The sequence below is a fragment of the Eleutherodactylus coqui genome, chromosome 11, assembly GCF_035609145.1.
Source record: "Eleutherodactylus coqui strain aEleCoq1 chromosome 11, aEleCoq1.hap1, whole genome shotgun sequence".
In the NCBI taxonomy this organism is placed as follows: Eukaryota; Metazoa; Chordata; class Amphibia; order Anura; family Eleutherodactylidae; genus Eleutherodactylus; species Eleutherodactylus coqui.
Window position 1 is genome coordinate 127,359,348 of NC_089847.1, and position 24,101 is coordinate 127,383,448.

At 48.5% G+C, this 24,101-nt stretch overlaps 1 protein-coding gene across 1 annotated transcript in view; it reads right to left on the reverse strand.

Annotated features, from left to right (window-relative positions):
• Positions 1-3,222: 3,222 nt before the first annotated feature.
• The window catches only part of IFTAP (intraflagellar transport associated protein), a 43,730-nt gene continuing 22,851 nt past the window's right edge, over positions 3,223-24,101 (reverse strand). Inside the window, exons 3-7 of the mRNA XM_066583483.1 lie at positions 23,923-24,041; positions 20,698-20,763; positions 17,347-17,416; positions 7,947-8,059; positions 3,223-3,684 (exon numbers count right to left, since the gene is read on the reverse strand). Coding sequence (XP_066439580.1) covers positions 3,535-3,684; positions 7,947-8,059; positions 17,347-17,416; positions 20,698-20,763; positions 23,923-24,041 — 518 coding nt within the window. The 3' untranslated portion in view covers positions 3,223-3,534. The remainder of the gene's footprint in view (positions 3,685-7,946; positions 8,060-17,346; positions 17,417-20,697; positions 20,764-23,922; positions 24,042-24,101) is intronic.

Genomic DNA, 24,101 nt, shown 5'->3' on the forward strand with positions numbered 1-24,101 from the left:
CGTGTGCCGATTCCAGCCAATCAGGAGGCTGGAATCGACAATGGAACGCACAGAGCCCACGGTGCACCATGGGAGAAGACCCGCGGTGCATCGTGGGTGAAGATCCCGGCGGCCATCTTATTAAGTAAGTAAGTAAGAAGAAGGAAGAAGTCGGCCATCTTACTAAGTAAGTAAGTAAGAAGAAGGAAGAAGTCGCCACAGCGCGGGGATTCGGGTAAGTACTATCCGTTTTGTTTTTTTTAACACATGCATTGGGTTTGTCTCGCGCCGAACGGGGGGCCTATTGAATAAAAAAAAAAAAACGTTTCGGCGCGGGACAACCCCTTTAATGTGCAAAAGTGGAAAAAGCCAAAAAACAAAAACAAAAAAAACCCAGCACAGTATATAATTTGTGTCGTAATCACTTCTATATATTATATAAATAAAACAATGGCTGAATTGATGGGTTTCTTCTTCCTGCCCTCCAAAAAAAAAGTTAATAAAAGTTTTACAATACATTACATGTACCCGAAAATGGTGCCAATAAAAAGGACATCCCGCCGCATAAAAAAACCAGCTGCCACGTGGAAAAATCTGGACGGAAGAATAAAGACGTTATGGCTTTCGAGAAGTGAAGACGAAAATCTGCCAAAAGACGGTCGTGCTGGTTGGTCCAAAATAGTTCATGGCGGCCACTAAGAGGTTCAAGTTATGGCAGATCGGTGTGTAAATACAAATATGCATAAAGGGCGAGCTGACGCATCGCACGGGTGGATACAAGGTCGTTTTGCTCGGAGCGCTGTCTGAATCTTCTGCGTTTTTTGTTGTAACGGTAGAAAATGTCTTAAAAAGATTCTTAAAGATAGCCGAGGTCCTTCACGCTAGGCAAAAAGATCTATACAGGTACGTTCACACCCACTGCATTGGGGGTCGTAGCTGGAAGTGTAATAGATGGCTTTGCTCCCACTGAAACCAATGGGGGCTATACCTTCTGCTGCACTTCCAGTTTCCACCTCAGTGTGGACAAAGCTTTCAACATCCAGTGTGCGGGGGCTGAAATCAGCTGATCAGTGGGGGTTCCAAGCAGCAGACCCCTTACTATCGTGACGATAGGTAATGGATACTGCCGGGAAGGGGGGTTAAGTGCCCAAAATACCCCATTAATACCAGTGTTTCATAACCTGGTCTTAAACTGAAGTCCATTAGATGAAAATGCACCAAACTAATTAAGAAACGCACATCTCTTAATAAATATAGCGCATTTTGGGCTATTTTTTTAAAGGGGTGATGTATTTTTTTACTCTCACTGGCTCCCGCAATCCAGTCCTGTCACCCAGGGAAGAAAATCTGATTCTTCTCAGATGTGCGTGCTCTTCTCTACAAGTCTAGAGGAATCTGAAAAGAGTCCAATTTTCGCCACCACTGATTCGCGGCAGTGGGAGACTATTAAAAAAAAAACCTCAATGGCTCCTTGTCACCTTCCCGAACATCACCAGAACTTAGTTTATGGCGCTGTGGGGATGTGACAGGAAATGAAACCACCTGCCACAAAAAGGTGTATACATATGCCACTTTTTGCACCATTTTCTGGCCTAAACCGTAATAATTTTGTGGGAGAATTGGAGGCCACCCCCCCTCAGATAAACCTCTTTTTAAGTAAGGAGTGAAAATCTGCAACGCCCTTCAACTAGTCCGGACACGAGTCTTGTCCAAATATGACACAGAAGCAGATATGTGGATAAAGCTTAATTAAAAGGGGTGGGGCTTAAGTTTGCTTGCTGCCAATCAAGGCTGTTTAAGCTCCACCTCTTTTTCATAAACCTAATGCTCTCATAATGTGATCTCAGCGAGGGAAGAAGGAGAGGGATGTAAAACAGAAGCCTCCAGGAAAATAGAGAATGTACCCCAAAAATAAGTCCTTTGCCTTCTTCTAGGTCACTAAGATTTGGCAACACCAGCTGACAACCAATGTGACTGCCATTACAGCTATTACAGGGAGCGTCACCCAGCTTTTCCAGGCTCCTGAACTGCAAATCTGCTTAGTTATGGAGCAATATATCACATGCTCTTGTCCCTGTGAAGGCATACCTACCAACGTTCCACCAACGTAACGAGGAATAATTATTACGGCATAGCGCGGCATCGCAATTTTTTTTTACATTAGGTCACACCCCATTAACAGTAAGTCATGCCCTTTGTGTCCCGTTCCAGTAATAGTGCCCCTTTAGTTACCTCATCATAGTAAAAGTGTCCATCAGTGACCCCCTCAAAGAAACAGTGCCCCTCACAGTAATAATGCCCCTCAGTGATCCCTTCACATTAACGATGTCCTTCTGTGACCCTCTCACAGTCATAGTGCCCCTTGGGGACCTCCTCACAGTCATGGTGCCCCTTGGGGACCTCCTCACAGTCATGGTGCCCCCTCACAGTCATGGTGCCCCCCTCACAGTCAAAGTGCCCCTTGGTGACCTCCTCACAGTCATGGTGCCCCTTGGTGACCTCCTCACAGTAATGGTGCCTCTTGAGGACCTCCTCACAGTCATAGTGCCCCTTGGGGACCTCCTCACAGTCATGGTGCCCCTTGGGGACCTCCTCACAGTAATGGTGCCCCTTGGGGACCTCCTCACAGTCATGGTGCCCCTTGGGGACCTCCTCACAGTCACGGTGCCCCACCTTACAGTCATAGTGGCCCCTGGTGACCTCCTCACAGTCATGATGCCCCTTGGTGACCCCCACAGTCATAGTGCCCCTTGGTGACGCTCTCAGTCATGGTGCCCCCCTTTTATGCAGTAAAATAAAACACAGCCTATCCAGTAACCTGCTTCACATTTAACGCCTGCAGCCAATCCCTGGACTTAGCATTTACATAGCTGAGGGCAGCGATTGGCGGCAATGATCACATTCTAGATGGCCATGACTGCGCTACCAAGAAATGAGTATAGAGCGGGGTGGACCAACGTGGCACGGGGAGCAAAAGATGTAAATATAGGTTGATTTTTCTGCCACTCCATTCCCTGTGGGACGGCCCCTAAAGTCTGTGACTTGCCCTGCCAAACGCAAGACTATTTGGACACATGGTGAAAGCAGTAATGGCGCCCATCTTGTTTGTCACCCAGCTTTCCCATGACTGTATTTCGCCTTTTTTCATCTACTTAGATAAGACCTGAGCGTTGCAGTATGCGCTGCCGTCTACAGCAGGAGATGGCGGTCCTGCTGGTTGCCCCTTAAAAAACACAGACGTAATGAAGACAAAACAATTCATTGAGTTAGACAACAAGTCAAAAGAAGCAGCGTGAGGCCGGCGCCAGCAGAGCGCTGTCTACACACCTGACAACCTGAATCAGCAGCGGCTGCTAAGCATCACCCAAGCCGAGCATACGCTAAGTACTAATTACATTATATGAACTCAATATGGTGTGCCTCTCACCATCAATCTGCCGCTCGCTAATTGCATTTGATCTCTTAGTATGTTCCTTTCAAAACACAGGCTGGAAACGCGTTTCTATCATCGGTAAACAAGACTTGGTGAAGAGCGGAGACATGAAGTTTCTTTTTTCAGGTCTTCCTTGCGATCTCTTTCACTTTCTGAAGTCCCCGCAGTCTCAGGAAGTTTATCTCCTTCTCGGAAAGTTTAGAGGTCAGCACCCCGCGGTCGTAGTCAAAACTCGGGTCCAGAGAAAAGGCTTGAATTGTATCGCTGAGATGCTGGGAGAGAGAAATGAGAGAAGAGATGGAAGTCAGGAATGGATTCCTGCAAATAGAAGTATACTTTGTAGCGAATTAATCCCAATTAGCGGGGAATTTAAGCCCCACCCCTAAAATGCTCTACATGGTTTCTTTTATATGAATTTGCATAAACCCCACCATTTTGAGGATAAGTCAGGGTTATGCTGCTTCCGCCCAGACTACTAAAACATATTCATAGATTAGGGACATGTCCAAAGTTTTGATCGGGGGATGTCTGCAGGGTCGCCCCTAGCATGAGGCAAGATGAGCCTACTGCCTCAGGTGGAGGACACGAGAAGTGAAGAGGACCTGACACTGTATGTACATGAGAGCGGAATCAAGGCCTGCAATGGAGACTTGTGTGCTGGACAGTGGAGACTGAAGGTCCTGTTATATGACAAGTGGGCGGCGCTCAGCAGTGGAAACTGAAGGTCCTGTTATATGACAAGTGGGCGGCGCTCAGCAGTGGAGACTGAAGGTCCTGTTATATGACAAGTGGGTGGCGCTCAGCAGTGGAGACTGAAGGTCCTGTTATATGACAAGTGGGCGGCGCTCAGCAGTGGAGACTGAAGGTCCTGTTATATGACAAGTGGGCGGCGCTCAGCAGTGGAGACTGAAGGTCCTGTTATATGACAAGTGGGCGGCGCTCAGCAGTGGAAACTGAAGGTCCTGTAATGACTGATTTTAGGGTGAGCCAGGGTGTGCCGCATGCAAATTATGGGTGATCATTCCAGTGGGCATGCCTGCCAGTCTGTGGTGGGCTGGCCGGACCATCTTGGGAGGCCTCAATGCCTTCCCAAACACCGCCCCACTCTGTGCACGTCATCACGCCGCGTCTACATCTCAGGCATGCACCATGTTCGGCACATGCACATTTCATCCGTCTCATGTCCTTGCCATGTGCCAATCATATTGCTTGCGGCACTTACGCAAGATATAGACTGAATTGGCGATGACATGCACAGAGTCGGGCGGTGTTTGGGAAGGTAGACAGGCATATCGTTTAAACCTTTGATTTTGCAGGTATGCTCGGCCCTGCATAGTTCACAAATGCAACAGCTCCGATAAGCCGCGCAGCTCATCGGGGCTGTTAACCCTTTAAATGCCGCTGTCAATTCTGACAGCGGCATTTAAATCTTCCGAACAATCACAGGGAGTCGGGGGCCTTGGAGTGGCTTAATAGGCTGCCTGTCAGATTGCAGCATGATGTAATGCTATGGAATTACATCTTACTGCAGAAGCGATCAAAGAATCGCATGTTGTGGTCCCCTCTGGGGACTAAAAAAAAGTGAAAAATAAGATAAATTAGGTTTTGCCGGCTTCATGTAAGAAAAGCGTCTTTGCCCCTATGAAAAAACTTCCTGACAAACCAGTGTTATCATAGGAATACTTGGTCTCCTATCAACCAATGGGTTCTCTTCTTTCCTTCTCCTACGTGAGCTGGATTCTGATTGGCTGTCATTGGAGCCAGTTTGCATTGTGCCTGAGACTTCTAAAACTCTTCCTGTTTCATAAATGCAATTCAGAAGGAAAAAATACATTTCTGCAAATCAAGTGACCTCGATGTGAAAATCGTCTGTTTACAAATGGCACATAAATCCATTTTGTATCATCGCTGGGATATTATTATGCAGACAGAAATGCAATAAATGCGCTCTCAAAATTTATGAAGCGCTCTGCTCCGCTTGTTGAGGCACTCCATCTAGTGCGCCCGGAGTAAGATTATGGCGTGCGCGATCCGCCAGTCATTAGGAGATCCCAGCTACTGTACATAACAAAGAGGAGTCAGATGAAGTTTACACCACAGGAGGAAAGTGCGCAGGTCTGCAGGGCGGGGAGCAGGCAGCGGGCAAGGAGGAGGGAGGGGAGGAAGGTCACAGAGGCAAGACACACGGGGCCGCAGGGTGGAAATAACCAGGGCAAAGCAAGCAAGCCAGGAGTGTGAGGGAAGGGGAGACAGCGAGCACATGAATAGACAGGACAGGAAAGACAAGAGGGTGAAGGGCATAATGACACAAGGGAGGCAAAACAGAGGGCATAAAGGGGTGCAGACCAGTGAAGAAAGCAGGACGAGACTGTCTAGAACATAGACAGTGGGGGGGGGGGGGGGGGGAACAGAGCCCAGAGGCCGGGGGGGGGGGGGGGGGGCAGAGCCCAGAGGGGGGAGGGGGAACAGAGCCCAGAGGCCGAGGGGGGGGGGGGGGAAACAGAGCCCAGAGGCCGGGGGGGGGGGGGAAACAGAGCCCAGAGGCCGGGGGGGGGGGGGGGGGGACACACAGAGCCCAGAGGCAGGGGAACAAAGCATAGAAGAATGGACAGGATGCGAAGAAGAGAGCGGAAAATGAATGGGACGGGATGGGGAATAGAGCATGAAGAATGGGATGGGATGCAAAGCAGAGAGAATATGGGATGGGGAGAAGAGCATAAAGGATGGGGAGTAGAATGAGGAGAATGGGATGGGATGGAAAATAAAGCATAAACGATGGAACGGAATGTGGAGTAGCGTGTGACAGATAATAGAGTGCAGATGATGGGATGGGATGGCGGGTAGAGTGTTCAGAATGGGATGGGATGAGAAGTAGAGCGTGAAGGATGGAATGGGGAGTAGGGTGCGACAGATGGGACAGGATGCGAAGCAGAGAGTGGAGGATGGTACGTAAAGCATGAACGATGGGACAGAATGGGGAGTAGAGTGCGAAGGGTGTAACCTAGAAAGCAGAGAATGGGCCGCAATAGCAAGTAGAGCGTGAAGGATGGGATGAGATGCAAAGCAGAGAGTAGAGGATGGAATGGGGAGCAGAGTGTGGAGAATGGGACGGGATGGAATGTAGAACATGAAGGATAGAATGGGAATTAGAGCGTGAAGGATGGGACGGGATGGGGAGCAGAGCGTGAAGGATGGGACAGGATGGGGAGTAGAGCGTGAAGGATGGGACGGGATGGGGAGCAGAGCGTGAAGGATGGGACGGGATGGGGAGCAGAGCGTGAAGGATGGGACGGGATGGGGAGCAGAGCGTGAAGGATGGGACGGGATGGGGAGCAGAGCGTGAAGGATGGGACGGGATGGGGAGCAGAGCGTGAAGGATGGGACGGGATGGGGAGCAGAGCGTGAAGGATGGGACGGGATGGGGAGCAGAGCGTGAAGGATGGGACGGGATGGGGAGCAGAGGGTGAAGGATGGGACGGGATGGGGAGCAGAGCGTGAAGGATGGGACGGGATAGGGAGCAGAGCGTGAAGGATGGGACAGGATGGGGAGCAGAGCGTGAAGGATGGGACGGGATGGGGAGCAGAGCGTGAAGGATGGAACAGGATGGGGAGTAGACAGTGAAGGATGGGACAGATGGGGAGTAGAATGCGAAGGATAACATGGGACAGGATGTGAAGCAGAAAGCGGAGGGTGTGAAGTGATAGGGAGAAAAGCGTGAAGGATGGGACGGGATGGGGAGTAGAGCATTAAGGATGGGATGGGATGGGGAGTAGAGCATGAAGGATGGGACGGGATGGGGAGTAGAGCATGAAGGATGGGACGGGATGGGGAGTAGAGCATGAAGGATGGGACGGGATGGGGAGTAGAGCATGAAGGATGGGACGGGATGGGGAGTAGAGCATGAAGGATGGGACGGGATGGAAAGAGCATGAAGGATGGGACGGGATAGAAAGAGCATGAAGGATGGGACGGGATGGAAAGAGCATGAAGGATGGGACGGGATGGAAAGAGCATGAAGGATGGGACGGGATGGAAAGAGCATGAAGGATGGGACAGGATGGGGAGTAGAGCATTAAGGATGGGATGGGATGAGGAGAAGAGCATGAAGGATGGGACGGCATGAGGAGTAGAGCATGAAGGATGGGACGGGGTGACGAGTAGAGCGTGAAGGATGGGACGGGATGAGGAGTAGAGCGTGAAGGATGGGACGGGATGAGGAGTAGAGCATGAAGGATGGGACGGGATGGGGAGTAGAGCATGAAGGATGGGAAGTAGAATGTGAAGGATAACATGGGACAGGATATGAAGCAGAGAGCAGAGGATGTGAAGTGATAGCTAGAAGAGCGTGAAGGATGGTATGGGATGCAAAACAGGAAGTGGAGGATGGGACGGGATGGGGAGCAGAGCATAAAGGACCTGATAATATCTAGAACATAGCAAGAAGCATACAAGATAGCCAGATGCAGAGTACATTAGATGTTAGGATCCATAACACTTTAGTATATACCCCAACAGTGTGATGAAGCACGGTACCTTCTCTGCTGTACTCTCCACCCCAGAAGAAGTGTGAATCTGTAAACATGTACTTCTTACAATGGGCTTATTACCACCAGCCAGTTCCAGGTCAGACTCTCCAGGGAACAACACTGCAAGGGGTAAGAGGAGAACAAGGTATAAATAAATAAATTCAGCACTATTTTGGAGGGCTGCTGTCAAGTAATTTTAATGGCATGTTCACATGGTGGCTATGCAAGAGCATCCGACAACCTCCTCCACTCTCCATGCAGTCACATAAGTCATGGAAAAAGTTGAACAAACTGCTTGCTCTTTCAATAGCGCTCATAGACTTCAATGAAGATGGTGCCCACGGCTTCTATTCACCCGATAGGTGAAGATTCCAGAAGACGAAATCCCCCTCTGAAGGGGCAAATTAACCAATAAGAATTTCACCTATATTGAACTATAGTAACAATAAAAGATAACGTGGAAGCAGTAAATGTCGAGCTGACAAGGAGAGCGACCAGCTCAAAAATAGTCAGCGACTATTTTTAAAGTTAAGTAACATAAACATGTTTGCAATTCTCCTCGGTCATGGCCACAAGAGCGGAGCAATCAGCCTGTGTTTACTGGGGTAGAGAACATCTCCGCTCTAAATTTAGCCCTGTGTGACAGTAAATGAAAGCGTCTAATCTGCAGGCTTCATTCTGCCGGGTAATGTTTAATCAAGCAGCTACTTCACAGGCGAAAAGTCTGACAGCTAAAATCAGGAGAACGACACCAAGTCACAGACTCAGCGGATAGTCCAAATGGATTTCACAGTAGACATTAGCCAAAAGTCAGTAGTTCCGGTCTACTTCGTTAGCCCAACCTCACAACATTACCCCCAGGAACCTATTGTTGTGTCCTCCTCTACCCCGCAGGAACTCAAGTTGCTCCTCCTCTATCTTGCAGGACCACAAGGTGGCATCTTCTCTACCTTGCTGCAGGGCCAAACGATACTCAGCCTCTACCCTGTTGCAGTAGAAAGGGAGAGGGGTGGTGAAAACCCAATGGCATCGGAGGCTTTGGTCACAGATGAATGTCTGGAGACCAAAGATGCCTTAGGAAGGGCTGTGAAGAGTGAATAAACTGTGGAGGTGCTGCCAGCCAGGAGAACCCACCAAGGTGGGCACGGCAGTGAAGAGCTATAGAAAGAAAAGACTGGTGGATAGGTGCAACTCTCCAGAAAAGATGGTGGGACGATAGGATGTATTATCCAACTTCTCTTTTATTGAGTATATGGAAAAACATATGCCGTTTTTTCTAATATACTTGATAAAAGAGAAGTTGGATAATTATCCAACTTCCTATACATTCTATTGTCCCACTATGTTTTCTAGAGAGTTACACCTATCCACCAGTCTTTTCTTTCCACCATGTTGCAGGACCTCAAGGTGGCTCCCTCTCTACCTACTGCAGACCCTCAAGGTGCTCAAACTCTACCTTGCAAGGTGCCAATTCAGTTTCCTGCAGGACCTCAATATGGCTTCTGCTGCTGCAGAACCTTGAGGTGCTCCAACTCTACCCTGTTGCAGGAACTTGAGATGATCCTCCACTACCCTGATGCAGAGCCTCAAGGTGCTCCTCCTCTACCCTGCTGCAAGACCTCAAGGAGCTCTACCTCTACCTAGTACCACCCCCAAGGTGCTCCCTCTCTATCCTGCAGGACCGCAAGGTGGCTCCTCTTCTACCTGCTGCAGGACCTAAAGGTGCTCCAACTCTACCTTGTTGCAGGACCTTGAGATAATCCTACATTACCCTGCTGCAGGAACTCAAGTTGCTCTGCCTCTACCCTGCAGGACCTTGAGCTGGCTCCTCCTCTACCCTGCAGGACCTTGAGCTGGTTCCTCCTCTACCCTGCAGGACCTTGAGCTGGCTCCTCCTCTACTCTGCAGGACCTTGAGCTGGCTCCTCCTCTACCCTGCAGGACTTAATTACAATAATGCTTTATTATCTATTAATAAAATGAGTCATGAAATATCAAATCAGTGGAGGTGCAATAGATATGACCCAATATGCAGACAGGTTGTAATGCTGTCCACTGGGGAAGAGCAGGAGGCACATGCATGGCATTCCACCTAACCCCATCCCCAAAATACATTAATTAGAATTTACTGTCTGAAGAGGTTTCTGATGGTGCATGTGAAGCCGATTCGCCACCAAAGAACGACACCCGTTCTTGGGAGTGTGTGCGTCCCAGCAGTCAGACCCAAACCAATTATTTTTTAATGTTCCATGCTATCCTTAAAAGAGCTTGTCTGCAGATACAGTAAATGAGCCCTAGTAGCAAATTGATGACCTTTGTCATGTGGCCCATTTGGGCTTATACTTTATTGGTCATTCCAGACCATTAATATAACAGCAGCATCCAGTCTGGACACATACTGGGTATTATGAGCATCATAGACATCCATTGACTACAAGGAGCGACTACATACTGTAAATAACCAATTAAAGAGGTTGTCAAGTGGCCTATCAGTAGGGGTCTGTCACCTGGGAAACTTGCCAATCAGCTATCCAATGAGGCCAGTGCACTGAGCTGATTTATGCCGGAAGCAGACAACTCCGTTCTTTGTACAGTGGCCAAGCTTGGTACTGCAGGCCAAGTCCCCATTCATTTCAATGGGAACTTAGTCTGCGATACAAAGTTGGAGGAACTATGCGTAGTAGTAATCATAGCCAGACATCTCTTTTAAAAGAATTTTACACCCTCAAATAAGGTAGAGGGATTTTCAATGGCATCAGTGATGACGGCAGGACAGGGAGCACAGGCATCGAAAATGGCACCCCCAAAGTAATCGCTGGATGGTCACATATTACACCGGAAAGGGTCGCTCCATATCTCTGGGTAGAAGAAATGTACAATATTGTGCCGACAACTCCTCTATGATGCCCATAGGCCCTGATAGCACAAGTAGACTGATAAACTTACTGTTCACTTCCAGTAAAATCATGGACTGTGTCAGGGCAGTAGAGGAAAGCTTAAAAAGGAGAGAACGTGCAGTAAATCAAATCCTTAGAGTCTTCCCGATGACCAAAGACTAAAACAGAGCAGCTTAGAAAGTATATATAAAAGCTATAAAACTAGTTAAATCACTGATTTTCAATGGCCTTCCCCAAGGATTCCACAGCTCCGGCTCCTTGGGGCTGTCACAGTACCTGCCAGGAGCTAACTAACAAGGGACAAGAGCCAGGTTACAGGCAGATTCGTGCCAATTAAACATTTTTGCAAATACCAAGTAAATTAATTGGTGTTCATTCATTATGCAATCCAATTACTCTGAACCAAATATCTGCAGATCCACATAGTACTCCCCCATCTCCCTCGGCTGCGAGCTCCTTCAGTCTTTGTGAATATTTGATCCTGGCACACACAGCGCTCGCTCCTCTATACTGACCTGAATATTTTTGGTTTTCCAATAGTCTCAGTACAGTTTTTTTTTGTTTTCTTCAGACGGCTGCGGAGGAGGAGACAGCAGAGGAGTTGGGGGGTCTACAAAAACCATTTCTACCCCATGTTGTTGGCTGTTGGCACTAGAGCGGCATAGGCCCATGATGATCCTAATTAAGCTGCTAATTACATTCTCGAAGGAGGTGATTAATGAGCAACAGGAGTGCTTTGCAGGCTGCCAATGGCGGCAATGAGACAGAGATAATTGAGTAAGTATTGACGTCTGATGCTAGACACAGTCTGCAAATTATTTTACAAGTTCCCCGGTTCAAAAGCCACTTTTAAGACAGAACGAATGTGGAACTTGGCTAAGTAACCTGTGGCTGTAGGCGATGTGTCTGTATGAACAGAAAGCTGGGAGTTCTCCTATGTGGTGCAGTGGAGTGGAGCTGTCCTGTGTAGTGTAGTATGTAGAGGAGCTCTCCTATGCGGTGTAGTATATAGGGGAGCTGTCGGCTCTCCTGGTGGTGTAGTATATAGAGGAGCTGTCGGCTCTTCTGTGTGGTGTGGTATATAGAGGAGCTGTCGGCTCTCCTGTGTGGTGTAGTATATAGAGGAGCTGTTGGCTCTCCTGTGTGGTGTAGTATATAGAGGAGCAGTCTGCTCTCCTGTGTGGTGTAGTATATAGAGGAGTTGTCAGCTCTCCTGTGTGGTGTAGTATATAGAGGAGCTGTCGGCTCTCCTGTGTGGTGTAGTATATAGAGGAGCAGTCTGCTCTCCTGTGTGGTGTAGTATATAGAGGAGCTGTCGGCTCTCCTGTGTGGTGTAGTATATAGAGGAGCTGTCGGCTCTCCTGTGTGGTGTAGTATATAGAGGAGCTGTCAGCTCCCCTGTGTGGTGTAGTATATAGAGGAGCTGTCGGCTCTCCTGTGTGGTGTAGTATATAGAGGAGCTGTCGGATCTCCTGTGTGGTGTAGTATATACAGGAGCTGTCGGCCCTCCTGTGTGGTGTAGTATATAGAGGAGCTGTCGGCTCTCCTGTGTGGTATGGTATATAGAGGAGCAGTCGGCTCTCCTGTGTGGTGTAGTATATAGAGGAGCGGTCTGCTCTCCTGTGTGGTGTAGTATATAGAGGAGCGGTCTGCTCTCCTGTATGGTGTAGTATATAGAGGAGCGGTCTGCTCTCCTGTGTGGTGTAGTATATAGAGGAGCTGTCGGCTCTCCTGTGTGGTGTAGTATATAGAGGAGCTGTCAGCTCCCCTGTGTGGTGTAGTATATAGAGGAGCTGTCGGCTCTCCTGTGTGGTGTAGTATATAGAGGAGCTGTCGGCTCTCCTGTGTGGTGTAGTATATACAGGAGCTGTCGGCCCTCCTGTGTGGTGTAGTATATAGAGGAGCTGTCGGCTCTCCTGTGTGGTATGGTATATAGAGGAGCAGTCGGCTCTCCTGTGTGGTGTAGTATATAGAGGAGCGGTCTGCTCTCCTGTGTGGTGTAGTATATAGAGGAGCGGTCTGCTCTCCTGTATGGTGTAGTATATAGAGGAGCTGTCGGCTCTCCTGTGAGGTGTAGTATATAGAGGAGCTGTCGGCTCTCCTGTGTGGTGTAGTATATAGAGGAGCTGTCGGCTCTCCTGTGTGGTGTAGTATGTAGAGGAGCTGTCGGCTCTCCTGTGTGGTGTAGTATATAGAGGAGCTGTCGGCTCTCCTGTGTGGTGTAGTATATAGAGGAGCTGTCGGCTCTCCTGTGTGCTGTAGTATATAGAGGAGCTGTCGGCTCTCCTGTGTGGTGTAGTATATAGAGGAGCTGTCGGCTCTCCTGTGTGCTGTAGTATATAGAGGAGCTGTCGGCTCTCCTGTGTGGTGTAGTATATACAGCAGCTGTCGGCTCTCCTGTGTGATGTAGTATATAGAGGAGCTGTGGGTTCTCCTGTGTGGTGTAGTATATAGAGCAGCTGTCAGCTCTCCTGTGTGGTGTAGTATATAGAGGAGCTGTCGGCTCTCCTGTGTGGTGTAGTATATAGAGGAGCGGTCTGCTCTCCTGTGTGGTGTAGTATATAGAGGAGCAGTCTGCTCTCCTGTGTGGTGTAGTATATAGAGAAGCTGTCGGCTCTCCTGTGTGGTGTAGTATATAGAGGAGCTGTTGGCTCTCCTGTGTGCTGTAGTATATAGAGGAGCTGTCGGCTCTCCTGTGTGGTGTAGTATATAGAGGAGCTGTCGGCTCTCCTGTGTGGTGTAGTATATAGAGGAGCTGTCGGCTCTTCTGTGTGGTGTAGTATATAGAGGAGCTGTCGGCTCTCCTGTGTGGTGTAGTATATAGAGGAGCTGTCGGCTCTCCTGTGTGCTGTAGTATATAGAGGAGCTGTTGGCTCTCCTGTGTGCTGTAGTATATAGAGGAGCTGTCGGCTCTCCTGTGTGGTGTAGTATATAGAGGAGCTGTTGGCTCTCCTGTGTGCTGTAGTATATAGAGGAGCTGTTGGCTCTCCTGTGTGGTGTAGTATATAGAGGAGCTGTCGGCTCTCCTGTGTGCTGTAGTATATAGAGGAGCTGTTGGCTCCCCTGTGTGGTGTAGTATATAGAGGAGCTGTCGGCTCTCCTGTGTGCTGTAGTATATAGAGGAGCTGTTGGCTCTCCTGTGTGCTGAAGTATATAGAGGAGCTGTCGGCTCTCCTGTGTGGTGTAGTATATAGAGGAGCTGTTGGCTCTCCTGTGTGCTGTAGTATATAGAGGAGCTGTTGGCTCTCCTGTGTGGTGTAGTATATAGAGGAGCTGTCGGCTCTCCTGTGTGGTGTAGTATATAGAGGAGCTGTCGGCTCCCCTGTGTGGTGTAGTATATAGAGGAGCTGTCGGCTCTCCTGTGTGCTGTAGTATATAGAGGAGCAGTCGGCTCTCCTGTGTGGTGTAGTATATAGAGGAGCTGTCGGCTCTCCTGTGTGCTGTAGTATATAGAGGAGCTGTTGGCTCTCCTGTGTGCTGTAGTATATAGAGGAGCTGTCGGCTCTCCCGTGGGGTGTGGTATATAGAGGAGCTGTCGGCTCTCCTGTGTGCTGTAGTATATAGAGGAGCTGTTGGCTCTCCTGTGTGCTGTAGTATATAGAGGAGCTGTCGGCTCCCCTGTGTGGTGTAGTATATAGAGGAGCTGTCGGCTCTTCTATGTGGTGTAGTATATAGAGGAGCTGTCGGCTCTCCTGTGTGCTGTAGTATATAGAGGAGCTGTTGGCTCTCCTGTGTGGTGTAGTATATAGAGGAGCTGTCGGCTCTCCTGCGTGGTGTAGTATATAGAGGAGCTGTCGGCTCTCCTATGCGGTGTAGTATATAGAGGAGCTGTCGGTTCCCCTGTGTGGTGTGGTATATAGAGGAGCTGTCGGCTCCCGTGTGGTGTAGTATATAGAGGAGCTGTCGGCTCCCCTGTGTGGTGTAGTATATAGAGGAGCTGTCGGCTCCCCTGTGTGGTATATAGAGGAGCTCCCCTGTGTGGTGTGGTATATAGAGGAGCTGTCGGCTCCCCTGTGTGGTGTGGTATATAGAGGAGCTGTCGGCTCCCCTGTGTGGTGTGGTATATAGAGGAGCTGTCGGCTGCCCTGTGTGGTGTAGTATATAGAGGTGCTGCCCTGTGTGGTGCAGTATATAGAGCAGCTGTAATGTACAGTGTAGTATATAGAGGAGCTGTCAGCTCTCCTGTGTGATGTAGCATATAGAGGAGCTCTCCTGTGTGGTGTAGTATATAGAGGAGCTTTCAGCTCTCCTGTGTGGTGTAGTATATAGAGGAGCTGTCGGCTCTGCTGTGTGGTGTAGTATATAGAGGAGCTGTCGGCTCCCGTGTGGTGTAGTATATAGAGGAGCTGTCGGCTCTCCTGTGTGGTGTAGTATATAGAGAAGCTGTCTGCTCTCCTGTGTGGTGTAGTATATAGAGGAGCTGTCGGCTCCCCTGTGTGGTGTAGTATATAGAGGAGCTGTTGGCTCTCCTGTGTGGTGTAGTATATAGAGGAGCTGTCGGCTCTCCTGTGTGGTGTAGTATATACAGGAGCTGTCGGCTCTCCTGTGTGGTGTAGTATATACAGGAACTGTTGGCTCTCCTGTGTGGTGTAGTATATAGAGGAGCTGTCGGCTCCCCTGTGTGGTGTAGTATATAGAGGAGCTGTCAGCTCTTCTGTGTGGTGTAGTATATAGAGGAGCTGTCGGCTCTTCTGTGTGGTGTAGTATATAGAGGAGCTGTCGGCTCTCCTGGTGGTGTAGTATATAGAGGAGCTGTCGGCTCTTCTGTGTGGTGTGGTATGTAGAGGAGCTGTCGGCTCTCCTGTGTGGTGTAGTATATAGAGGAGCTGTCGGCTCTCCTGTGTGGTGTAGTATATAGAGGAGCTGTCGGCTCTCCTGTGTGGTGTAGTATGTAGAGGAGCTGTCGGCTCTCCTGTGTGGTGTAGTATATAGAGGAGCTGTCGGCTCTCCTGTGTGGTGTAGTATATAGAGGAGCTGTCGGCTCTCCTGTGTGCTGTAGTATATAGAGGAGCTGTTGGCTCTCCTGTGTGGTGTAGTATATAGAGGAGCTGTCGGCTCTCCTGTGTGGTGTAGTATATAGAGGAGCTGTCGGCTCTCCTGTGTGGTGTAGTATATAGAGGAGCTGTAATGTGCGGTGTATAGAGGAGCTGTCGGCTCTCCTGTGTGGTGTAGTATATAGAGGAGCTGTTGGCTCTTCTGTGTGGTATGATATATACAGGAGCTGTTGGCTCTCCTGTGCGGTGTAGTATATAGAGGAGCTGTAATGTGCAGTGTAGTATATACAGCAGCTGTAATGTGTGCTGTAGTATATAGAGGAGCTGTCGGCTCTCCTCCTATTTTAATGACAGTGCTGGAGATTGCCAAGTGCTTGTACTCCGCTATTTCCAACGCTTTCATTGTAATGAATGGTGCGGTCGTGCACATAGACTTCCTGTAGTCCATTTAAGTGGGGACCTTTGGGCCATCCATTTTCTGGATTGGTGGGGGTCCTAGCAGTTGGGTTTCCATCGATCATAGGTATCCCCTTTTCTGTGAATAGGGAATAACGTCTTAACTTCGCACAACTTCTTTAAGGCCTCATGTCCACTTGCATGCACAGTTTCTCAGTGCAGAATCCCGATCCCGCAGCGGATTCCACCCGCCCCTGCACCCATGAGGCCAAAAATGACATTTAACTCACCTGTCCGGACACATTGGGGGTCTCTTCCGTCGTGGATAGATCCTTCATCTGTACGGTAAAAGCGCCTGGGACACCAGTGGCGTGCCACGTGCATGCACCGTACCTTTAATTATTTTTTTTTTAACTCCTGCTTTCCCGCAGATCCGCTGCACAGCTGTGTCATGGATCGGACAGCTTCCTTTGGCTTCAATGGAAGCAGTCCATGCGGGAAAACTGCAGAAAATGCAGCATGCTGGGGTGTTTTCCCGCATGTGCGATCCGCGGGGAAAAATGACATCCGCAAGTATTCAATTACCTGCAGGTGCCCAATGACTCCCTATGGGTGCGGGAGACCCGCGCAGATTTTTAAAATCCATTTTCCCGATGGACATGAGGCCTAAGGGGTTAAGCAACTGGTGATTTGTCTGCTGTCAATTATGACTTGGACATTCTAAATTTAAAGGAGGGTTCTATGATTCCAATAGCAAGTATGGGATTCTGTATTTCTCCTATGGAGGTCCAGAAGGAAATTCAATACGTGCTGCCAGGACCACCATAACGTAAAGATGATCGCTGGTGGTCCCAGCATTGAAATAGCTGAAGGGAGGCTTTAAAAAAAAAAAGAAAAAAAAAAAAGGGGGGGGGGGGGTTGTCCTAAACAGCTTACCCCTTTAAACAGCATGCACTTAGAATGAATTACCGGCCGTAATGGCAACAGTAATTCATACCTCGCGTCCGCTGTAAGAGGTTATACCAACAATCAACTAGTTTTTACATTAAACAGAAAAGGCTTCTGCCCGGTATTGACCACCTTATTTATAAGGACGGCAAGAGACAAGAATAAGAACGTACAAACGCTTGGACTCGTCTCGTCGTTGTCCGAGTCTGGATCGATATCTGAAGAATTGAAATAATTGTCCACCTGGGAAAAAGAGGAATAAAACGAGGTCACAACACAAAATATGTATTTATCTAGGTAAATAACTAGACAGCGATCAATTCTGTCTAAACCCACTACAAAAGCGCCTTGTAGAGCCGGGGTCACATGATAAAAGAGGCGCAAGTGTGGAAACAAAAAAAAAGGAACCTGCTTAAAGGGATTGGTCATCACGTTTTTACAATGCAGTCCCTAATAAACCTTTAACAGCGCTGCTAATGAGAAGTCCGTGGTTCTGTACTCCGCGCTCTGATACCGTTACAATCTGCTTTTGAAGTTTTCCCGCTCTACATTCTAATGAGCTGAAAAGAGTCCGAGTTTGCAGAAAAGAGTCCGATCTTCCCTCAGCGCCGGGCCGCCTTGTTCTTGATTGTCATGCATACTGATTCCTCTTCTTCGCTGTAACCCCGCACAGGCGCAGTAGCAAACCCTTCCTGCGCGCCTTAGCTCTACTTCATTAGCTGCAACTTCAGCGGCGTACTGCGCATGCGCCTTATGGATTGTTACTTTCACTGCGTCCGAGGTCAGATGACTCTGGGAGTAACGATCCTCAAGGCACATGCACAGTACATCGCTAAAGTTACAGCTAGTAAGGAGCTGAGGTGCGCATGCGGGGGGTTTGCTACGGCGCATGCGCAGGATTACAGTGAAGAAGAGAAATCAGTATGCATGTCAATAAAGGACAGGGGCGGCCCAGCGCGGCGCTGAGGGAAGATTTGACTCTCTCTCTTCCACTCATTTTAATACAAAAAGCAGATTGTAAAGTTACTGGGGCACAGATTGAAAAACCAAATAGTGATCAGGACATCTTATTAGCAGCGCTGTTAAAGGTTTATCGAGGACTGCATTGTAAAAACTTGATGACAGGTTCCCTTTAAAAGACCAGTCATACATCCAATGTAATGTGATATATCCATTGGATGGTTCCTCTCCACTTTCCTCGCCCTCCTCCTTGTGATTGACAAGCCACTCCCTATCAATGTATGAGGACACATCTGTCAATCGTAAACAGCAGGGTGGGATAAGGCGAAGAGGAACCACCCATGAGACACATTGTCCCAAGTCCGGCACAGTCTAGTTCACGGTGTCTGTGAACCATCTGCCCAGGTTAACGGGATTTTCTGGGACTTTCCTTACCAATCCTTGGAATAAGTCATCAATAGGTGAATTCAGTGGAAGCTATAAATGCCATTACCAACCCGAGCGGCCGCAATATGGATGTAGCTGTCAGCTGCCAGCTCTGTCCCCCTTGACGATGGCCTGATATGAGCTGAGCCGCGGAGCCCCACTGATCAACTACTGATGGCCTATCCTGAGAGTAGACCATCATTAGTAAAGTCTTGGAAAACGTCTTTAACCCCTTTAGTACCAGGAATTTTTCATTTTTTTATTAATTTTTCCATGGACATGGCCGTATGAGGGCTTGTTTTTTGTGGGTCAAATTGTATTTTTAACACCTTAACGCTGCAGGACGTACAGTTATGGAGGGAGGGAGATCACGGGACGATTTCGCTCCATACATCGCAGCTGCCGGCTGTTTCATACAGCCAACACTCGCCCGCAACAGGTCTGATAAGCCGTTAACATCAGAGCTGTTAACTCTTTAAATGTCCTGACTGATGTTCAGGGGTCCTGTATGGGGCCCCCGCAATGAGATCACGGGTTGCCATGCGGGTGTCATGATAGCCAGGGGCCTTCTGAAAGGACCCAGGGCAGTCATAGCTGAATGCCTATCAAGCAGTGCCTATGGGTGTGACCAAACCCAGGCAGCACTTAGCTATCATTCAATGAATGGCTGAGAGCTGTATCTAATTGGCTGAACGTTAATCAGATACAGCCCTTTCAGCAGGCGGGGATTTTAAATCCCCACCTGCTGAAACAGAGTCAGAGCAGTGCAGGGAGAAGACAGGCTGGACGCGCCTGAGCTCCGGCAGCTGAGGAGAGGCGAGTATAATTATTTTTTATTTTTAACACAATCTAGGGATAATTTTCAGGGAAGCGCTTATATTTAAAGCCATTCCCCAAAAATCCCTGCAGGGCTTGCAGGCAGCTCATTGGTTTCAATGAGACTGCAGAAGTGCCGATCCCATTGAAAGCAATGGGAGAACATCGTGATCCACTGTCACAGCTGTGGAGGGAATTCTTTACTCCCCGCGAAGAATATTTACACGCTGCCGAGAGGTGAGTGTGTGTATGTAATATATAATTTTTTTTTTTACCCAAACCACGGGCGATTTTCAGGGAAGGGCTTATATTTCAATCCCTTCCCTGAAAATCACTGCAGGAGTTGCCGACATCCTATTGCGTTCAATGGGGCCGCTGGCAGCAGCCGCGGCCCCCTTAAAGCAATGCTGCACGGACCTACATTCACGCGTGTTTGTACACGTACGTGGGTGCGCGGCTTTGTGTGTACCTATGTGTGACCGCCGCACTTTTGAATCCACCCTTATATTGTGTTTCAACATTGTTCTATTTTCAAGAAGTATATCAAATTTTTTCTTAAGCAAAAATTGGCTTCCATCTCCAAATTCTGAGATCCGTAACTTTATCTTTTTGTCAATCGGGCTGCACAAGGGCTCGTTTCTTGCAGGGTGAGCTGCAGTCTTTATTATCCCCATTTTGGGAGATGTGCCTCTTTGATCACTTCTTATTAAAATGTTTTGAGAGCAGGAATACCCCCAAAAGATAAAAGCAATTCTGGCATTCCATCTCCTCAGTTTCAGCCTTCACCGTGCAGGATAAATATTGTGCTATTTTAACCCTTTCCAATCCAGTCTGACGTGTAAAGACATTCTGATTGAAGGCTGTACAGCTCCGATGTTAGAGGACGTCCGACAGGGTATCCTTACTGTAGATTATTGGCCGTTCTGTTGTTGGGGGCCTCTCCAGCATGTCACATACCGCAGTACTGTCTCTAGCCAGCAGATGGCGTCATTGTATAATGGCAGAAAGAGAAAGCCGCCTAGGAAACCCTGAATCCAAAATTGGATTGCAAAGGGTTAATAGGTCAGACTTTTACACACGTGGCGATACCAAATACGTCTTTTTCTTAATGGGAAAAATTGGGGGGGGGGGGGGGGAGACCTTTTGAGAAAAAAAATAAAATATATATATATTCTCAAAAGGTCTCCCTCCAATTTTTCCCATTAAGAAAAAAACAAAAAGACGTATTTGGTATCGCCATGTGTGTAAAAGTCTGACCTATTAAAATATAAATATATGTAATAGGCCTTTCATAGCATTACTGCCGTTCGTGAAAAACTCACCTGTACCCTGCCAGGATAGGTAAGACTGTGACCGGTACCCACTGTAGTGCCTTCACAAATTGTCAACTGCAAAAAGACAAAAGGAGAGCTAATAAATACTAAAACTGTAAGGAGAACGCAGCCGCCGCTTGGTCTTTAGATATTCAAGAACTCCAAGTGCCAAGAATTTAGCCGTGGTTGTGGTCTACTGCACATCCTAGATTGCACTTAGATCCGTGTGGGCGGTGCTATTCTCCATTGGTCGCTTCTTCACTTGATGCTACCGATTTGTAGAAATTTATGCAGCCCCAAATCGCAGTTTGCATGAGTGCAGCAAGCACCCTGTAGATCTACAGTAATAGATCTTGTAGATTCTTGTTAATGGCTCACAGTTTAACTTTTTAACGGGTTTCCTGGTAGTTTAGTATAAATGGCCTATCCTTAGTCCATTATTATTTGATTGGAAGTGGGGGCCTCAATCCTGGGAGCCTCCCTGAACAGCACCATACCCCAGGGTTGTGGTCGCGCCTGGTACTGCAGCTCAGTTGCAGTGTTTGAGTATAGAATAAAAAGCCCCTTCCTTTTGCCGATGAGTGGGGTTTCCAGGAGTTGGACATTTATCAGTAAAACATGGATTGACTATTCTAGAATAAGCCAGCAATATAAAACATACAGAAAACAATATTGTGGGGAGGATCTAATACTGCATGATCTGCACCAACCTATGGTCCGGGTTGAAGTCAACCTGTCATCACCCTTCTAAACCATAACCAGCATGTTGTCAGTCCTAAACAAAGCGCTCACAACATTTAGCCATTATGTCCCATTAGCTCCACCCACCTTTTGAAATTAAATGTTTAAAAAAAAAACACTGCACCATAGGCCAATTAGAGCCCAACAATCCGGTGGGCACACCCAGACAGTACCAGCCATCTGAAGTATCTGTAACTCAGCCCTTCTCCCAATGAGCGGATGATGTCCCCTACATCATCCACAACCCGGTGAAGATGACAATGTCCCAGAAGTAGGCATCTACGGGCATGTGCCGATCCCATTCTGACTTCCAATACATCAGTATCTTCACTGGTCTGTGGATGACGTACGGGATGTTATCCACATCACAAAACATACTGCAGAGAAAAATAGACTTAAAGGGGTTGTCCGGCCATAAACATTAGGTCTCATTACTTCTGTTTGCCCAATACAATGCACTTTGTAATATACATTGTGCATTGTAAATTAGGCAAACAGAAGTTATTCACTTACCTTTAGGGTTGCCCCCCCCTGTGTTGCTCCTCGGTTGCCATGGTTCCTGGTTCCGACAAGTCTCTTGTCCTCTTCTTGTCGAGACGACCCGGGGACGCGCCTCTCCAGCACAGCTCTGTGCATGTGCAGAAGAACTTCAGCCTGGGAAGCTCAGCTCTGCAGGGGAGGCGTGGCTGCTGGCTCTTCAACTCCAAGGTAAGAATGAGAGGAGGGGCGGGCTCTCGTGGGGAGGGGGGGGGTCGCTGCAGTGATGTGTGTGTGTGTGTGTGCAATGTCAGGAGACCCGGCTGTCAGAAATCCCGGGGGGAGGGGGGAGGGGGGGGGTGCTGTTAGTGTACTTGTGTGTGGGCACTGTAAAGGGGGACTCTGTGGGGGAGGTCACAGGGGGGGCACTGTATAGGGACGCTGTGGATGGGGTGGCATGTGTAGGGGGGGTACTGCGGAGGGCACTGTGGGGGGGGGAATACTGGGGGGGGGGCACTGTTTAGGGGGGACTGTGGAGAATGCTGTGGTTGGGGGGAATGAGGGGGGCTACTTTGGAGGGCACTGGGGGTCATTGTGAGGGGGGGGGGTCGCTGTGGGAGGGGCACTATGGAGGCATGTGTGTGTGGGGAAATGTTTTGTTTCACTTTAGCAGGGTGGGGGGGGCAGTAGGTAGCCTTGCAGTGGGGGGCTGCAGGAGAGTTGTCTCTGGGCTCTCCCCAGCCCCTCTCCATTCACTATCTACACTGTGCTGCTATTTACACTCATACCAGGATTTCATCCTGACATGAGTGTATAACGCAGTCTCCCCTGGCCACACCCCCTCTGATTATAGTATGCAGCAGGGGGGCGGGGCCTGGGCGGGGAGAGACTGTAGAGCAGTTCAATAGAGGTGGGCGTGTTGTGGGCGGGGCTAGGACGTGAGCTGAGGGAAATCCTGCCTTTTCATGTCTCTTACTACCATCGGGAGCGCGCACACAGAGGAGGGAGAGCGCAGAGCATTGTGGAAAGGCAGCACAGAGGCGCCATCTTTGAAAGCTGCAGTGAAGATCAGATTCTAAGGTAATAAACTGACATTGCAGCTGATCTGCCGGCCGGTTTGAGCCCCTGTATGCTGTGTGTTACTATCCTTACTGAAAGGAAAGCAGCAGCATTATAAAAATTTTTACCCTGTGTGGCCGGACAACTCCTTTAAGTGCTGAGGATGCCGATCCAGAGAGGAAAGGGGACAAAACGTAAGAAGGTTTAAAGAACATCTGGGTTACAGAGGATTCAAGAGGTAAAGTGGGCACCACGATGAGTAAAGACCGATGCCGCCAATGTGCAGCAGGCTAATAGGCAAAAAGAGAAAAGCAATACAATATGGAAAATGTGCAAACACAACATATATATTTTATTGAAAACAATCCTCTGAAAGACGAGCATAAAAACACTAAAAACAAATGACATGTACGGCCCGAGGAACATGGAGCAAGTCCGCCTCCACAGCCAGTGACAATGTATCAAGTGAGGCCTCCATTCTTGGCTATGATTTGTTACATTGTCTCTGGCTGTAGCGCTGTACTCGCCCCGTACTGTGCGGCCGGTACATGGCATTTGTTTTTATGCTCATCTTTCAGTGTATATATATATTTTCTTTTTCATTTTGGGTGTGCGCTTTTTCCATATTGCGCTGATTTTCTCCTTTGTGTGATACATGGGTTACAGAGAAGAGTCCAGGAGGCTGGCAAGGTCCAGCCACGCCCACTGGACCGTTCGGAGCTTCTTAGCCAATGGAGTAGGATTTCTAAACCTTTTATTTCCAAGAGGCATGCGGAGCGAATGGATCGTAATAAATACATACACTAATTCCCTGACTAGTAAGATGTTGGCAATGGTGTATATGGGTGAAACCCGGTGAAAGATTCCCTTTAAGCAGTGCAAGTTTCAGAAACTGGCCCAAATGCTCATTGAAGCCGAGTCGTGAGACCTAAGGACAACAGAGGTGCGAGCTAGTACCTGCTCAGGCTCTTCTTGTTGGTTGGTGACATCTACCGCATCTTGTGTCTGTTGTGTGGTCTGGATCTTCTGCATTTGTGGGCCATCCAAAGTGACCGGCGAGTGCGGCTTATCTGTTCCTATTAAGTAAATATCGCGGTGAGCTGCGGGACTATACAAATATTCGTAATAAAGTATCT